We start from the raw sequence: 18,347 nt of genomic DNA, 5'->3' as shown, positions 1-18,347 counted from the left end.
AAAATCTGCTAATAAAGAAAAAGCTTCCTGATAACGCCCAAAAAACATGTTCTCCACTTCCTCTGATCAATAACATGTATTCAAATGCTTAAGGTGGCAAAATGATTATCCTTCTCCTTTTTGTCTATGAGAAACACTTGAAATCACTAGATTGTCTTTCAACCCTTAATATGGGTGCTACTTGTTCTGTATGCCCTCTACAATGAATACTCACATAGACCCCAAGAAGTAAAGTATTTTAGATTGCCATTTTTTGGCTTATTGATATGCATTACATATCTCGCACATATGTAAACAATCAGGTGTGAAACTCACCTCTAAAGACCCCGGTGTCATGGAAGAGCCAGGGACGGTACGCGGCATAGTCCGACTCCTCTCATTGGAATCTGAAGATATAATCTGTCTCACTGTGGGCTGCTGCTTGAACTGTAGCCCATAGGGATGTTTGGCTGTCCCATATGGCTGATTTAAGTTCACATTAATGTGGTCCATAGAGACAAAACTTGGGTACCCTTCAGATTCTGATAGCTGGCGCCCCTTGCCCAAATCCTCCATTTTGATGTTGAGCTTGGCCTCATTTCTAGAGAAGGGTTTGAGGCTGGACGTTCTCCTGGGTAGTACCATGTACTCGCTTTCCATGGGCTGTTCCATTGACCTCATCCACCCATACTCCCTTGGACGCATGTTGCTCTCGGTGCATAGATAGAGAGAGCCACGTGGATCCAAGTTTACATCCTTCTTGGCTGGTTGATCATTTAATTCATTCAGTCCTTTCATGGTATTGTGAGTGATCTTGGGAACTTGCACTCTAATACTGCCCATTGTTTGTATATTCCCTGGAAGGGCAGAGAAGCTCATGGTCTCCATGCCGCTGCTCAGTTTAGTATCCTCATCATCCAAGGAGATACGCGACATTGATCCAGTAATTGTAGCAGGATTGCACATGTTCACCTCTTTGAAAAGGACTGTAACAAGAGAAGACAGTTTCAGTAATAGGCGCAGTATAAGGATTCACAATCAATTAACTCCAAAAAAGCCCTCTTATCAGGCAGATACATGGTAAGGCAAAGATGCAGTAGAAATTATGACTCCCAATAAATGCTCTACAGGCACTGACTGAGGGGAATCTAAATTCGTGAAAAGAAAAAAATAGCCTTCTTCAGGCTGCTTTTTCATTCTGCACCATCAGCCAATTCATACATCCTATGTGCAGAAAAATGCCTTAGCCTGTGTTTTTGTTATTTAATTTAGATTTTAACAACATACAGGATATCTAAACAACTGTCATTTTAATCATGACGGATAACATAACAGTACCATCATTGTATTACATTTCCTGAAAAGTAGTTACATGACAGTAAAATATTGTGCAAACAGAGAAAGTCAAGCCATTACCGACATATGCAAGTATAAAAGGGTTTTGGCAAAACATTAGAGCTTGTTCATAGGTGCAGGATATCCCAACACTAGGAGAGGGTCCGCCCAGGTAGTGCGAGTGTAAGGACATTTAGGAATCTTGATCTAATGGGTAAGAACGTAATGGTTTCCAGATATCTCAGCTTGTTGAGGTATCATCTTCAGAAACATTGTTGACTGGAGGGGCAGACTTTAGCAGTGGTAAGGCTGATTCAGCCTTCTATTCTTAAGAGGCAAAGGAAGGGATCACCTGTAATTATGTAATAATAATTAAACACAACACCACATCAAGCGGTTTGTAAATAAATAAAAAAGTAAGCATTAGCTTACATTGTCCATTTCCATAGCCTATCACTTACCTAATTAAAGGTAGTCTATCTGAGGCACAGACAACATGGGCATATGCTACTGAATTTAGACATTTGAACACAAATTGTCACAAAAAGCCCGACATGCGAAGAAACAACTTTCAAAAAGGTACAACTAATATCCACCAGTTTTTTTCATGCACAACCCCAAAAAAGAGGAAAAGAAGAAAGCAGCCCACTGAGGCTGAGCTAACATTACCTGTTTCACCATGAGCTGTATACCAAGATGTCTTCTCAACCGTCTGGCAAGCCAGGTCAACATCCTTCTCAAAATCTGTCTATAATGACATTGGAAGGAGCAGAGTGAAAAATCAGAGTTTGGAAAAAAAAAAGTGTGAGTCAGTGATGCGAAAAATTAAGGCTTGAGTCACAGATGCAGAGAAGGAAGATTCATGTCACAGATGAAACTCAAGAGACATTTTAAGGAGAGAAAAAAAGCTAAGCTAAAATAGGGACAAAGAACCAGAGCGATAAATAAGAAAATAAGGAAGGTACTAACTATTCCCAATGGTAAACCAGGCACATGCAATTTACACATTAACTTGTTTGTGAATGGAAATGTAATTCGCATTCAGACTTGTGACCTTTGTGAAAGTGTACATTTGCAGATGGCCAGAAAACAACCGGCATAATTAATATTAATTAGTCGAGTCACAATTTGCTACCCTTGTGATTGGCTTGGATGGGGGTCTGCAAGGGACAGCTAACCTCCATTCCTCCACTACTGCCTACCACGTCGAGGAGCCGGCATGATTTCCAATGGGAAAGTGGTCCCAGGGGAACAGAATCAGTTACCACCCCGACTCGGAGATCTGTATTTGATCAATGGCTTGTGATCGCATTTGCAAGCACAAACCATTGATGCATAATACAGTGAGTGCCAAATAAGAGGGGGCACCTCTTTCACACACCCTCCTATTTATAATGGATTGTAAAACTCCTTTAATGGGAGTTCTCTTACAAGGGTTTTGATACATTCTAAAAAGGTGATGTGCGGTTGCAGACCCTGTGTTTTTGCGAACTACAGGCTAGAAGTCTGCAAAGCACTTGTGTGTGTGAAGGTGAGTGGGTGGAGTGCCGAAGACACAAAAATGCAAATTAAATGAGAGAGGTAGTGAAAAAACGAGCTCTGAGAAAGAGAGTTAAAGAGAGGCAGATGGCGCACACAGGCCGCGAGCTCCGTAGGCTTTCATAGATCACATGAACAGTCTCAGATATCATTTCCCTTTGAGTCTCGGAGGCTGCGCGGTCACCTTGTCCTAGATGCATGTGTTGAAGAGTCGTAGCTCGGGCAGATGAAGGATATAAAATAAAGCACTCCAACAGCAAGTTGGTGCCTCACCATAATCTGTACCTGTCCATTTTTACAGGAATCCGGAGAATTTTCATTTTCATCATTTTTACATACTCCCATCTGGCACTTCACTACGTCCTGGACCTATCAATGAGAAGAACAAAGAGAGAAAACTAGTTATGTACCAGAGGACCATCTCTCCACTTCTCTGTAGGGGACCTTCATGGCAGGACCCTGGTGACCCCGACAGGATTCAACTAAGACCATTTCAAGTAAAAGAGTGTGTGTGTGTGCGTGTGGCCTGCACGGATACAAAAGTTACAGAGAAAAAAAGGAGAAATGAAAACAACTCACTCATATTTTGATGTAAGCTATTGCTAATTTCAATGTAAGCTCCAGTACCGTTGTCATATTTTTACCTCTCTTCGGAGAAAACAGTGTGCGGTGATGATGACGAGACCCTGCAAGGAGTTGAAGACGGCGAATAGGACCTGGAATAACATGGAGCGACGGTCGGTCATGGCAAGGACAGCTGACATCCAAGTGAGTGCCAACAGAGGCAACACCACGCAAGAACTCCAAAGCGAAGCCCTGAACACACACAAAGGGGAGACAGAAAGACAGAGAGATTCAGCTTTTAACCGAAGCCAGCCCAGGAGATCCATTTGAAAAACATCCCCTCCAACTACATTGGCGCTGCTGCATTTCTTGTTGGAGAAGCTGAAGCGCCACAGTGGCCACTGATGCGCTGTGACTGAACATAAAAGGATCCTGAAACCTCAAAAAATCACCGCTAAAATAGTGCATTGTAAATCTCTCGTGTCACTCATGAAGAGGATACATTGTTATTACAAATAGTGTATTATACCTAAGCCCCACCGGCCGCATGAGGGCTTACAGGGAGTCTCGGGCTGCGCTATACCCGGTACTGCCAGGATGGGTGTCCTTAAAAGAGCAGCTCAATATTCTTAAAAAATGCAAATATTTGGAGAATCTTAGAAAATTATGGGGCAGGCCATTATATATGTGATGCACTATTTGGGTGAAATAGGTTTGTGATCCTAGGGGGCGGTAACAAGCAGATCCCGAATTCACAGTCAGAAGCTGGTGTGCTTGGTGGACCTGATCATGAGCTCAAGTGCTGCTCACACAGCCCTATTGGTGTAAACGAGTGTCTGGAGCGCCTTTGAAACATGGTATAACCTACATGGGTGGAAGGCGTCTGATGCTGACACCAGCAATCTCCGGCCCCTTAACTGTCAGGGATATGGACGTGAATCTAAAGGATTTGGCCTTAAACAGGCCATTCTCTGAAATCCAAGTTTTTTATATTCACCCCTGAGAAAAGGACAGGCATGGAGGACTAGGCTGCAGTTATAATGTATGGCACGAGTGATTCCGTGAAGGGTTAGGAAAGAGCGGCAGTGATGAGAAATAACCCAGGACAGCCTTCTTCCACATTGCTATGCGCCTATCATGTGTGGGGAAATACCGGGCACAGAAGAATGCAAACACAGGAGCATCCCTCTGCAACTCAGAGCTGATGTTTACTATGTGCTGGGCACAAGACCCCCCGCGCCCACTTCAGCGCTAATGCACACGCCCTAACTACGGGGCATATCTGGGGTGCGGCCGAAGCAGCAAATAGAAGCACACTTATTGAGAATAGTTTTGCCAGTACATCTTTAATCTGTAAATTCAAACATACACCCACTTGATTTAAGAACATGATTTTATATGCAAACTAAAATCACACTGCTAGTTACAAATGTCTTATTTTAGTGACTTGAAATTGGAGGAATTTGGCTTGGGAAAAGAACTGGAAGAGATCCTGTCTGGTTGAGGTGAAAATATCAAGCCACTTGCAAGTAAAATATACATTGGTGATGCCCCAATCAGAGAGCTACATCTTCTGGGGGCACAGTTATCGATTACATTTTTTTTTATAAACTCATTAAGAGATTTTCAGTCCAGGATTAACCAGAATTGTGCACACCTTTTGTGTACTGTTAAGTGATTGGAGTTGGCTTGAAACTTTGGAAGAAGTGGTACATGGTGCACTGGTACTTCTTTATCAGAGTGTGAATTTTCTAGTGAAATATAGAAAAAGGTGGGCTTCTGGAAGGTCTGAAAATTTAGGAGGGTATTTTATAACTCGAACAAAAGCGAATGCAGTGGTTATGGCAGGTTGTATCTATAGATAATAGACTGCTTACCGGCATACCACGCAAAAACTCTCTTCTGGCCTAAGCACTGAAAATGACATTTACATTTTAACAGTGGGAAAAAAAATCAGTTGGGCACTCATAACAAGTAAAATCCTATTGATAAATGACCAAACATGATTACGGTTGTTAGTATTATCTAACCAATTCACGTAATTCGTTCACTGTGGTAGGTGGCCACAAGGATAAAAGGGAAACTGTTGCCGAAAGGTGGGCGTGCAGTCTAATTTGCGTAATTTAGAAAAGTGATGGGATTGAACGGGTCAGTAACCTTTAAACTATACTCGATTAATAGAGCCAAGAATGGTTTCTCTTTTTTAAGGGAAGGTTACAGATTACGAAATTGTCGTGGAGAATCCCCATGAATTGTCAAGGAGAAACCCATCTGAAGATCACCCATAGACCTTGATTTGCATGGCTATTTCTTAATTGTATTCAATGACTATTTGACTGCATGTAAGACCGACTGGAAAAAACAGGATTGAATTCCAGCTTTGTTTTGCTTATGTCCGTGGGAGCCTGCAGTACTTTACTGTTTCAAGGCACAGATTCAGGAGCAGAAGAACCGTGTCGCCCAAGACACAGATGTCCATTGTTACAGTAGCTGCTCTCAACTGTCGTTCCAGGTGTCTCGGATCCTGCCCCAGCCTACTTCAACTTACTTTTGGAGCAAGTGGCTTCCTTGTTCATGTTCGAGATGTACTTTGTTGCAAATAACCCCCCCCCCCCCCCTATGTTCTATTGTAAATCCTCTTGTGGCTGAAGCTCTGGTGGCTCTTTGGGGACCCTGAGGTAAGCAGATTTTGCCAATATCTCCCCACACTGGACATACAGCAAACAGTTTGGCAGTAAGCCTGGTGGTGTCTCAATATAGAAGCAAATCCATACATTTTTTTAATACTACGAGGGCCAGAGAGTTCTTGAAGTTTGTGAGAGCCGAGAAGCAAACTGATTGATATGAAATTAGACAGTGGCATGTCCTGGAGACAGCTAAAGAAGGATGGATCGAAGTGGACATTGCAACAGCGGTAATTGATGGTGTAGAATTACTAGCATGAATGTTTTCTGCAGTCCGTTTGTGAGTAATAGGAGGTACATGGCAGTGAAGTATAGGTCAGCTTTTTCCATTTAAGTCACTTCTGATTCTTGCTGTCCCTCCCATATCAATGGAACTAATCATGTAGTGTGACTATCATCAATATAGGAAATAACATAACAAATCTAAAAAATATACTTTGTTCTCTTGGACTTTTCTGAAGCTGTAAAAATCTCTCAGCCCTTGAAAAACCCCAACATCAAAAACACTGAAAAAACGGGCTAAATTGACAGTAAGTGTTTGGGGGTGAACAGCAGAACGTTGTAAATGAGATAGTTGCTATTCAATGCGCCATTCAATGGGAACATTAAGATATAACCTTAGTTTCACAAAGTTACTTGTACAGATTCACAAATCCGTGTACACACATTTGTAAGAAGAACGTTGTTTCTTGCACATGTCCATTGTTCCTACCAGTAGGGCCATTGCTGTTTGAATACTTCAGCATCAGATGCACACACTGCATTTAATAAGTTATTTACTTTCGGTAACGCTCTCTCTGGTGGACACTCAAACCTTGCGATTATTCCACTAGACGTCAGGATAGATCTGGAAACTCTAAAGCAGTACTCCGGCACGCTGGTAGGTGCCGCCATGCAGTGCTGCACTGACGGGCTTCCATTCCGGAAGCCATAAGCGGGACCGTATATATATGCTCCACCCAAGTAGACTGATATCAGTTGCTTTTGAAGGCTTCTCTGTGCCCTCAGACAGTGAGTCCATCAGCAAATTGGCTTGACCAGTGTGCAGATCTCTAGTTCTGTACCTTTTGAGATAGAAATAATTTCATTCCACAGAATGGAGAGGTGGGAGGGCAAGCAATTGAGGAATCTGCAGTTAGCTATAGTATCCAACAGAAAGAGTATTACCAAAGGTAAGTAACCGGGAGAGGAGTTGGCCTAACGGCTAGGGCGCTCGACCTCGGACCTGGAGAACTGGGTTCGAGTATCGGCAATGTCGCTGAACATTCTGTGATTCTGGGCAAATCACTTAATCTCCCTGTGCCTAACAAAGAATGAATGTGTGTCCTAATGTAACGTAACTGGTGCTATGTAAAGCGCTCTGATACCTGATTGGATTCGGGTCAAGTTTGCGCTACATAAAACCCTGCAAAAAAATGAATACTTTTAACAGCAGATTCCTCTCCCTGTGAAGAGAAACCATAGCAATGCCTCCCAAGGTGGTGGGTCTGAGAAATGACTCGGACCAAAATGTCCTGCAGTACATAGCAAGCAAAATGCCCATCCTGACATACTTGACTGTCAAAGCAATAGTGCTTCGTGAATGTGTGCCCAAATAACAGCTTGATGGATATCCTGGACAGGGCACGAAGGTGTCAGCGTAGCAGCTGCCACCTTGGCTTAAATGGAATGCGGCCTCATTCCTTCAAGTGACTGCTTTTCTGCCAATGCATAACAGATTTTAATGCACAAGTCCATTCACTCAGAGATGGCCCTTCTCTGCACTGCCCTTTCTTTGGTCTCAATAAGCCCACAAAGAGTTGATTATCCAAAGAGTTGATTGTCCAAAGAGTTGATTGTCCAAAGAGTTGATTGTCCTTTGTACGATCAATGTAGAAACTAAGTGCTCTCTAGGGGTCCAAATAATGAAGTTTCTCTTTGACTTTTGAGGGATGAGGCAGGGCAAAGAATGCCAGAAGGGTGATAACCTGCCCACCGTGGAAAGGTGCTACCACTTTCGGCAGATAGGCAGCATGAGTTCTTTACATCAGCTTGTCTTGAAAAAATACGGTGTAAGGCGGCTGGACCAAGAGTACATGCAGGTCACGCATGTGATGAGCTTACGTTAATGTGACCAGAAAGACCAGGGTCAAGATGCATGGTACACAACTGAGCTTTGTCTCAAATGGGGTACACATTAGAAAAGTGTGACCTCACAAAGGGATTTGGCGCAAATGCATGTTGTAAACGTTTAAGAACTCTGATCACAACAAATGCTTTAAGTAAGCAAGGCAGTTTCAGAAACCATAAAAAATTTGAATGAGGTGACAAATAGCCTTTAACAGTACCTAAAGCAAGTCCTTATTGGGTAAACGACAAAAACAAAAGAGAACAGCACTTAGCGTACATTGCAGCGGTCAATCTGATGGGTGCCACTCCTAGCCACAAACCTGTCCCAGTGTCCAGCGTAGACCAATTGTACAGATGGAGCCTGGCAGTAAAAATAACATCAATGATGAGGAAGATCGCAGGAAACTACTCAATCCCCAGGCAAGGAGGTGCCGATTGCGGAGGTCCAGGTGCAGGACCATGCCTTATTGCTGCCACAGTAGATCCTCCCAAAGTTGCAGCTTGATAGGAGGACAGATGCTCAAAGTTCTGGATACCACACTCTCCTGGCCCAATTCAGAGCAAATAGGATAATTTGAGGATGGTCGGTCTTGATCTTCTTAACTTGAGCTAGGAGGGGTAGAGGTGGAAAGGCACACAGAAGTCCCCAGTTTCACAAAAGGCAGAAAGAGTCTCCAAGAGAGAGTCTTCTATGGAACTCTAGCGTAAAAAAAAGTTGACACTGTGTTCTCGGCGGTGGGGAAAAGATTGAGCCAGGGCTCTAACCATTGCTGGAAAACATCCAGCACTACCTCCAGGTGTAATTGTCATTCATGATCGGCTAAGCATCAGAGACTGAGTTTGTATACTCTGGTGTTTAAAACCAGAGATATGCCCTGGTGAGTCAGCCCTGTCCAAAGGAGCAGAGCCTCCTGGCACAGGATTTAAGACCCCACTCCACCCTGCTAGTTGCAGTACCTCATGGCTGTGGTGTTATTTGTGAGTACATGTACCTGCCTCTCATTAATGGATGGCAGGACAGCCTTCTCCCAGGTAGTCTCCACAGCCCCATAGTGATGCATTTGTCACCACCGTCAGCTCTGGGTTGAGTTAGGAGAGGGGTGTGCAACTGGCTCAATTGTGGTTTAACAGCCACCTCTGCAGATCTTTTGCAGTCTCCTCTGAAACCTGGACTAAATCTCATAGGTTCCTCTTTTGCTGTGCCCACTGCAACTTCAGGTACCATTGCTGAGCCTGCACGTGCCATCTGCTGGGGTTGACAAGCAGGATGCAGGAAGCCAATAGTCCCAGCAGCCCCAACGTCATCCTCAATGAGAACTAGGACCGAGGCTGATTCACCGGGATCATACGCCAAATGTCGTGGACACTCTAACCTCATAACACACCATAACTAGAAAGGCTTTGATTAAAAGGAGCATCAGCAAACGAGTCAGATGTGACTTCAGTATGTTGATAGTGAACCCCAATAATTTTAGATGTTTGATGTCTCTGGAGTGAGTCTATTACTGTCAGGGGTGAGCCCTCCTTCAAAATCCAGTAGTTGAGGTAGGGGAAGACTGCCACATCCAACCTCAAAGGTCACTGTCACTACAGCCAACATTTTCATTAATACCTGAGGTGCACAGGAGTGGCCAAAGGTGAGTGCTGCAAACTAAAAAATGCCCCTGGCCCACTGTAAAAAATGCAGATAATGCTTGTGGACCTGCAGGACTGGAATATGGAAATACATGTCCTGAAGGTCCAACGCTACTATTTAGTCTCCACAATCCAGGACAGATAAGAGCACCTTGAAGTTATCCTTCTGCAGGAAGGAGTTTAGAGGGCAGAGATCTAAAATCTTTGACACAAGGAAGTAGTGGGAATAGCAACCAGTTCCGACATCTGAGGTTGGAAACTTCTCCATGGCTCCTTTGGTCAAAAGGGTCTACATTTCCGACTGCAAAACAGACATGTCGACCTCTGTCAGCCATGGTGATTGGGGTGAAAGGTGTAGCACGGTAGAAAGAAAAGAGAGGGCCACCTGTTCGAAGTGATGTCTCTCCACCTTTAGAGGAAATGTCTAAACCATCCTCCTACAGTTTGTGTGTGTGTCAAAAAGGACATATTAAAGTTGTTTTGCAGTTGTGGTCAGTACAGGGGTGGGGAACCAAGCTTAACGTTGTCCCTGATGACCTGAATGTTCTCTATGGGTGACACAGCCTGGGACAGAAAAAGGTTGAGAAGTTTGTTGTGCTGGCGTTGGGGTTTGGCACTAGTGAAACTGCAAAGTCCTGGCATATCCCCCAAAAGGGGCAGAACTACTGGGGTAAGTGCCTGGCAGGGGCAGTAAACCTTATGAAACATGCTATTGTGCGACTTTCTTTCATTAGTTCCAGGACTGGGCCCACTTCCTTAACGAAGAGACAAGAGGCACAGAATGGCATGTTATTAAGATATCCCATAGGAAGCCTGCAGACCCCATCCAGGCGGGGTGCCGAAGCACCACATTCATGCCCAAGCAATTGGTTGTGCTCAGGCCAGACCTAATAACACATTTTGCTGCATCCCAGCCAACCTGAATGGTTTGGGATATAGACGCCTGAAGGTTGTCCAGAACTGCTGGTAGGATTTGATCTATCATGTCCCACAAAGTAAGGGTGTAGCCATCCAGGAGGAACTGGCACTGACAGATCATGAGGAAAAGACTGGCAGAGGAGAACATATACGTGCCAAAGATTTCCATGTGTTTGGATTCGTAGGGAGGGGGTCATAGGAAAGGCATAAGGATTTACTCTTCTGGTGCACACCTGTACCACCAAACTATCAGGCATTGGATGTTGAGTAAGGAACACAGGGTAGCTCAGCTGATTCAAATAGCTACCACCTATTAACTGGGGGGCCAGAACATAGTTTTCACTGAGTGTCCAAAAGAGTATATGTGAGGCCTTTGTTAAACGGCAGGAGAGGTTCAATAGATGCCTGGTCAGGATGAAGAACCTCAGTAAGGATGTTGGTCTTTACTTCTCTAGTAGAAAACTGCAGGCCCGGGACCTTCAAAGCATGTCACACAACAATGGCAACAAAAGCACTCTCCTCTATTGACAGGACCAGAGGGAGAGACAAGACCAGTGTGTGGAGAGGTTTCTAGACCATTGTCATCCTGTAACTCTGCATACCAATTGTACTCAACATACTGTGAAACAAATTCGTTCTCTTAATCAAAGTCAGTATTGTCAGAATCAGAGCCAAAAAGCTGGTGTAATGTATGATTCGGCTGCATGGTAAAGGCAATGTGTTAGAGTCTGAAGAGTTGGGTTTTGACCACGCTCTGGTGGTATAAGGATGCACACTCGCTCAAGATCGAGACGTGGCCGGCTCAGAGTCAAAAAACGGTGGCACCACTGTCGATGTCAAGGGAAATTCACAGGAAGTGTCACCAGATCCAGAACCAACGTCGGTACCAAAGCTAGTATGGACCCCAAAGCGAGTTCTAGAGACACGTACTGTGTGGAGGCAGAAAACGCTGGCTGACCCTGACTGAAGGCCTCCGTGAATCTTTGGGCCCCAAACAACACCAGACAGAACTGGAGGCATGCCAAACATGAGCAGCATTGGCTCTTGAAAGGCCACAATCTGCTGTGACATCGCTGACAGACCCGAAAATTCTGGTTGCATCAGATCAAGAATTAGAATTGGGTCTTTAGGAATTCTGCAGCATGATCGAATGGCATGCTAACGCCCTCACGCTCTCTCTCTGGAGTTCGAGTGGCAGGAAGGAGCAGATTCCCACTTGGACCTTTTGTGCTTCTTTTTCAACTACAACGAGGAATACTTCCATGTGAAATACTTCAGGAACAGGAATGGGACCTTCCTTTCGACCAGGTGCCGTGAGGAGTCTTCAGTTGTTTGGGAAAAGAGTTTCACCTCTCAGTACTGTATGCCCTTCATGTTTCCTCTGGGCACAATGATCCCAGACACCACAGGAATACCTCGTGAGGATCTGTCACAGACATTTGTTTGCAACAGTCCCAACAAGATTTAACCCTTTTATTTTGGGAAGTGACATTCCCTTGCACACTGGTAAAAAAACAAAGGTTTTTGAAAAAGAACTTGTCAAAGACAAGAGAAGTGTAGCTCTGGATCCTTATTTCAAGCGCTGAAAGGAAGGAGCTGACAACAGAATGCCTGCTCCTCAGATCCAAAGTGGAATAATGTTGGTACAGAGCCACACAGCACCAGCTACTGGCACACAGAAGTACTTCTTTTGAGTTTCTGGACCCATATTTGATGCCTGGACAGATATTCACATCGGAGGTTAGAAGTATCCATCTGAAAGTATGTAATAGCTACACTGAGTCACACTGTGGCGAGGTAAGGGACCTTGTCAGCAGCAGGCAATTGAATCTCTACAACTGTTGCCATTGAAGCACTTCACCTGGATGAGACTATAAGGGAGCCTCCCAAAAAAATATGAAGGATGTAATTTCTACTTCTAGTAGAGGCACTTTAAAGCACCAACCTGTTGTGTCTGAGGTGAATAGCGTCCTGGTTAGTGCCAAGGAATAAACGATAGAGGCAGTTTAGAGGATAAAAGATGATGACCTGATAACCAATAGAGGTTCTTTCTATGAGGTGTCGGTAAACTAGTAGTAAATCTGAGAATTATACCACCCTTAATTTGGTATCTGTCAACAGGTAAGAGCAGAATGGGGGAGGAGGTGGGGAGAGGGGAGGGGAATTCGACAGACGCCCATTAGAGAAAATTAAATAAATAATTAGTTTCCCCGCGTCGTCATTTGTCGAAATCCCTCCCCGCCCGGCCCCACCACTCCACCGTTCTTACCTGCATGGGCCGCCGCTGGTCAACATGCAAACTGAGCAACTCCCACCACCTTCTGTTCTTTGTGACATCATTCAGTAAACAACAATGTAAGCAGATGTGTTTTGGTACAGCATGAGCCTCCACAGTGTTTAAAAGGTTCACACAGGACATTTGGTGGGATGAATGGTACGTTCTACTTTCAGGGTGATATCCTGGCATACTTAATGATTAAAGAAGAGCATGGCATGAGACTGTGTAGACTATTTTTAAAGATGAATCGATAATGGTCTACCCATAATGGATACAATGGCAGATAAAAGTGCAGTTCACAATTTCACAGGGGACGGTATGCTTCAGCAACAATTACACAAACTGAACATCCAGAAAATAAGCATCACTTGAGATTATAATCTGGGCTATAAACTATTAGGCCAAGATTTCTCAAAATTATGGAGAGAACATAGAAACAATGCACAACGTAATAATGAAAGGGTGCAACTTTGTTTGGTAAAGAGGTGTGTCCACAAGTGACTGGGTTTAGGAAAGTATGTAAAGTTCAGAATTACTATATCAACTAATGGCAGTGCCGGTAGGGTGGGCACTGCCATAAATCAGATACCGGCTCAGGATTAACTTTGAGGGCCATTTAGTAAAGGTACTCCACGCTGGCCCAGTACTAGGTGCAACATCTGAGGCCTGTATCTACATTATGGCATCCCCTTTCGGGTGGTCCACTTCTTACCATGCTCTAAACCTGTCGAAGTAGTCGAAGTAAAGAGACTGCCACACTCGCCCAAGTGCTCATAATAGCGGAAAAGGCAAAAAGGCAGTGGTTACTCGCACCTGACTCGAATGGATCAGTTAATATGTCCAGAGAGTACATTCTGGACAATGCAAACTTAGAAAATCAGGTGAAGGAATTCCTGTAATTCTATACCTGCGCACCCCAAATATCAAGAAAAAGTTAAAAAGGAATATGAAACACAGTTGTCAAAGTTCTTCACCAGACAGGCAGGAGATTTAACACACTGGAGAAGGCTAAATCCACTTCCTTAAGGTTGTCTGAAATCCTACATGTTTAGGGGTGGTGAAACTTTCCAAGAGAGTCTCTCCACACAAATTACAAGGTTGAATGCAAAAGCATCCTACAAAAGACAATGGTTTCAGCAATCAACCTTCTTCCAGAAAGGCTCACATGCTCTCATTTTAGAACATTCTTTGTAACAGTTCAATTACTAAATTGAATTTACAATGCAGTCACATATCAGATATTCTGCCTTACAGGACACATGCATCACAGTTATACATTTATTTTTCCAAATACATGTCTTATAACCCTGTGCGTAATATACCAGAGGTTAGTGCGTTAGTGCTAGAAGGTAACGGTAATGACAACACATTCCCCTAATGAACACTGACTTTTGTTTCAAATGACTAGTGAAAAAAATGTCTCATACACAATGACTTTGGAAAAAAGTGTCTCATACACATTAAAGACGAATGCCAAGAATGTAACCTCCAAGACCACACACATGCATCTGTCCAGGCTACCTCCTTAGACATCAGTATTTTGATATGCTGATTGCCAAGAAACATTAAACACGAAGAAGCTCAAATGTGTGCACTGTATATTGCATTCCGATTATAAGACAGAATTAAACTAGAGCATGCTATCTATTCACCAAACACATTGACAGCTAATGTAAGTCTGGTCTTACATAGCTTCAACAGAAGACTACACCGCATTAAAATCTTGATCTGCATAGACATTTCTATTTTTTTAGGTCTGGCTTGACTGCACACCTGCACATGGCCTGTTATCAATTCTAGTCTTTGGCTCCACCCAAAGGGTATGTCTCTCCCACTTAATTGGATTGGCTGTTAGGCGCATCATTCCACTTCCTATGGAGTATTTGCACTGAAATGCCTGATGGACTATTTTACAACTCAAAAGTAGTCGGAATCATCAAAAATTACATTCTTTATCGTACAGACCTATATGTACGGAAAGCAATCCCTTATTGTTTTCACTGCGGCAGGCAGCCTTCAATCTTTGATCAAAACTCAAACCGCAAGCTCGATCTTCTTGCTTGTTTCCTTTCAACTTTTCTAACACGAAAGAAGACATGTCAAGGTTTGGCTTATTACCCAACGCTGGAAAAAATACCATGACAACGTAAAACAACCAAAAATCAACAGTTTGCGAGGGTAAAAGAAAACAATCTATAAATTGAAAAAGACCAGCTCATATTTTTGACAAACAAATATCAAGTGTGTAAGACAAAAATAAATCTATAATTGCAGCTTCAATTGCACAGCTCATTCTGATGGCACTAAGGAGGCACTGCAGTGAAAATCACCATGGACAGTTGTAAGGGCCGCTGTGCAGCTGAGAGACAAGATGCCATTCACAACACATGGATACAGAAGTGCCACCAGGAACAATCCACACTGATGAGTGGTCACCCAGCTCCATTTTATCGGGCACCCTGCTGCTAGTGCTGGGTTATCATTGGCTAAACCTTTGAATTCCGGTAGCTGCGGTAATGCTCTGCGATGGAGGCCAAGGCTCACAAGTGTCAGCTTACAATGGTCCATAAAATTAAAGCAAAAGACGGAAAAAACGATCCCCCTGACAAGGAGTAACAACAAGTCACCAAAGGTGGAGATCACGGTCTCTGTGTGGCCAAGAATAAACTGTGCTGAATGTTAAAAAAAAACAGCAATGGAAATGGTTACTTGCCAAAGATATTTGCACAATTTTAGGAATTTTTGCGATGAACAGCACTGGGGAGGTATTTCTGCAGAAATGTGACAGTGGCAGCAAGAGTGAAAATTGTCAAAAGGATGGCACAGTCATTGGGGCTGTAAACCGGATGCAGAAATGCTGCCACAGAGACGCAACTCGGCACTATATTTCATTGACTCTTTCCTGCCTCTTGCTCAGGCTCCAAAGCGCAGGTACTTCATATGGAGAACATAATCAATCTATTCCCGCCACGCTCTAGCTCACCGTGGTTACTAACAGTAATATGCAATCAATAAAATAATAATTAAAACTAACAAGGTTTACGTGCAATTAAGTTCTAGTTCATTGTATTAAAAAATCTGAAATTCTAACGGGGGAGTCAGGATAAAGAGAGATTGCCTTTTAAGGTGAATTCCTAACAATGGAATGCAAAAGAAATGTACAGAGAGAAGGAGAAACAACACGAAGACGTGAATGACTTGGACAGAAGGAGGCAGTGGAGCGACACAGAAAGAAAGGAGAGGCTGGTTGGTAGAGACATGATGAATAGATTCGACAGGGGGAGAGCCTCAGGAGAGAGAGAACAAGAAAGCAGAGCCGGGCAATGGAGTGTGGAGCTACGAAGCAGAACATGCCAGCGTGCCCCATGGCCTGTGAAGGAATAACCCATCTGGCTGTTTTTCTGTGTACTTTGATTTGTGGTATGAGTTTACTCTCAATGCACAGCTAATGAGCGGTAGCAGGGATGCCTAGTGTGGATGTGAAAGGGTCGCTGGACTACCAGAAAACATTTTCACTGCTGCTCTGAACCAATTTAAGCGAACTGAATTGTACTGCTCTAAAGACCCTCGTGAGAAAAAACGTGTCATTTTGGCATTTGGTGCTCTTGTTGCCTACTCCAACATCAGCCTAGCATTCAATTAAAAGATCTATTCACTATAAGCCTGTGTTACGAGGATCCAATGAGTTCGTATAAAGGCTTTAAAAACTGGGGGCCATATTATCAAGTGAACATGGGCTTCGATGGGAATTCACAAGGGCATATTATCAAGCCCATTATCGCCGCTTTAGAAGCAGTTACCTGCCGTTAAAGCGGCAATAATTTTAACGCCGTCCTTGATAATATGGCCCCAGGTTTGATTCTGTTCGCAATTTTTGAAGAACTTAAGAAGTGTGTCCATCCATTGCTGAAGGGTAACTCTTGTCTCTGGAATCTTCCCCAGTCTAGGTGACCATGCGAAAAGTGTGGCATGTCTTTGAGGGAGAGGACTTGATGTCCCCTGCAAGATGGTGGATCGGCTGATGTTCCAGGGTGATGAGTGAGATAGTAAAGACGAGGCTTAAGCTTTCGATTTCTTCATGCGCTTCTGCTGAATGTGTAAAATGTTACCGTTCTGCACAGGCTCTGAGTGCTTAGTCTAAGAAACTATGAAAGCTTGCACCACTTAAAGACATTATCCTCTTTCAATAAGTAAGGAGGAGACACCGCACCCTTACTCCGGGAGACGCGAGGAGTGACGCTGTCGATAACACAAGCAAAATTACGGATTTATTACATCCGTTCAACAGGGACTAAATTGGACCCTTGAGCTATTATCTCTACTATTATCAAGACGTCGCAAAGAACAGAACACCCCTTTTGTGGGTTGGAAATATCACCACAAAACAAGTTATCACAAGAAAGACAGAGCCTTGATAAAGTCGCGAGAGATTGCCCAGGTGCGACGAAACACGTGTCGGCTGTCAGACTGTCAGAAGAAGTTGACAATAAAGATAACAAATTCATCCATTTGTACTTAACTGCGTTCAATTGTGGCTTACAGTATGCCAGTGTATTATCTGTAATGACTGTTTACGTGTGCTGGGGAAAAAAATTCTTTTAAGGAGGAGACAGGTTATTTTGCCTCTAAGAGGGGTATGAGCAGGTAAAAGTGCAGCCTGTGCAAATCGACGCCTTCACCTACCAGGACTTTAAATTCATTGAGGGGAATTATGAGTGAGGTAAATAATGAGTGGCAATGGCTAAACGACTAAGAAGGCAAACTGGGACCAGTGAGTAATGCCATTCACATTTGTGTATATCAAAATCTTTAGGGTTTTCTCCAGAATATGAGGGGGAGGCTTGTCAACCAATTTCCAAAGTCCCTGGTGGTAGTCAAAGTAGGTATTCTCATAGTGGACTGCTAAAAGAATATTCTGGGTCTCGAGTAAGGCATAGGTGCAAGTACAAATTGGGCATTCTTTCAACAAATCAAATGACCTCTCACCCACAAGCTATATATGATCAAACTGGTGATGGATCTCATCAAACACACATGGAACGATTAGGAGTAACCTGTGATCAACATGTGTGTTAATAAAGGAGCATACTTCACTCAATGATCATGTCAAGAGATGAGGCATTGTAAAACACAATGGCATACCTTAATCTTTCTGTAGCTACCTGTCAGCCATGCTTACACTCAGGGATGATGAAGATTGGGCATAAATGCCAAGCAAAATGGAACCACAAGCTCATCTTTTACCAGGTGCCTATACACTTTCTTTCTTGGGAAAAGGTAAAGCTCCCGAAACCCCTTACTGTTTA

General features: G+C 43.5%; 1 protein-coding gene across 8 annotated transcripts in view; it reads right to left on the bottom strand.

The window, feature by feature from the left end:
* ADGRB2 (adhesion G protein-coupled receptor B2) overlaps nt 1–18,347 on the bottom strand; it is a 1,096,893-nt gene that overhangs the window by 90,552 nt on the left and 987,994 nt on the right. For 7 of the 8 annotated variants that reach the window (XM_085648478.1, XM_085648471.1, XM_085648472.1 and 4 more), the window contains 4 exons: nt 3,498–3,669; nt 3,127–3,222; nt 1,984–2,062; nt 316–965 (listed from right to left, as the gene is read on the bottom strand). In XM_085648478.1, the coding sequence (XP_085504604.1) occupies nt 316–965; nt 1,984–2,062; nt 3,127–3,222; nt 3,498–3,669 (997 nt within the window). The remainder of the gene's footprint in view (nt 1–315; nt 966–1,983; nt 2,063–3,126; nt 3,223–3,497; nt 3,670–18,347) is intronic. The other variant, XM_085648473.1, reaches the window with a different exon arrangement.

This window comes from Triturus cristatus, chromosome 3_2 (assembly GCF_964204655.1).
Source record: "Triturus cristatus chromosome 3_2, aTriCri1.1, whole genome shotgun sequence".
Classification (NCBI taxonomy): Eukaryota; Metazoa; Chordata; class Amphibia; order Caudata; family Salamandridae; genus Triturus; species Triturus cristatus.
This window is presented reverse-complemented; position numbering and strand designations above follow the sequence as displayed.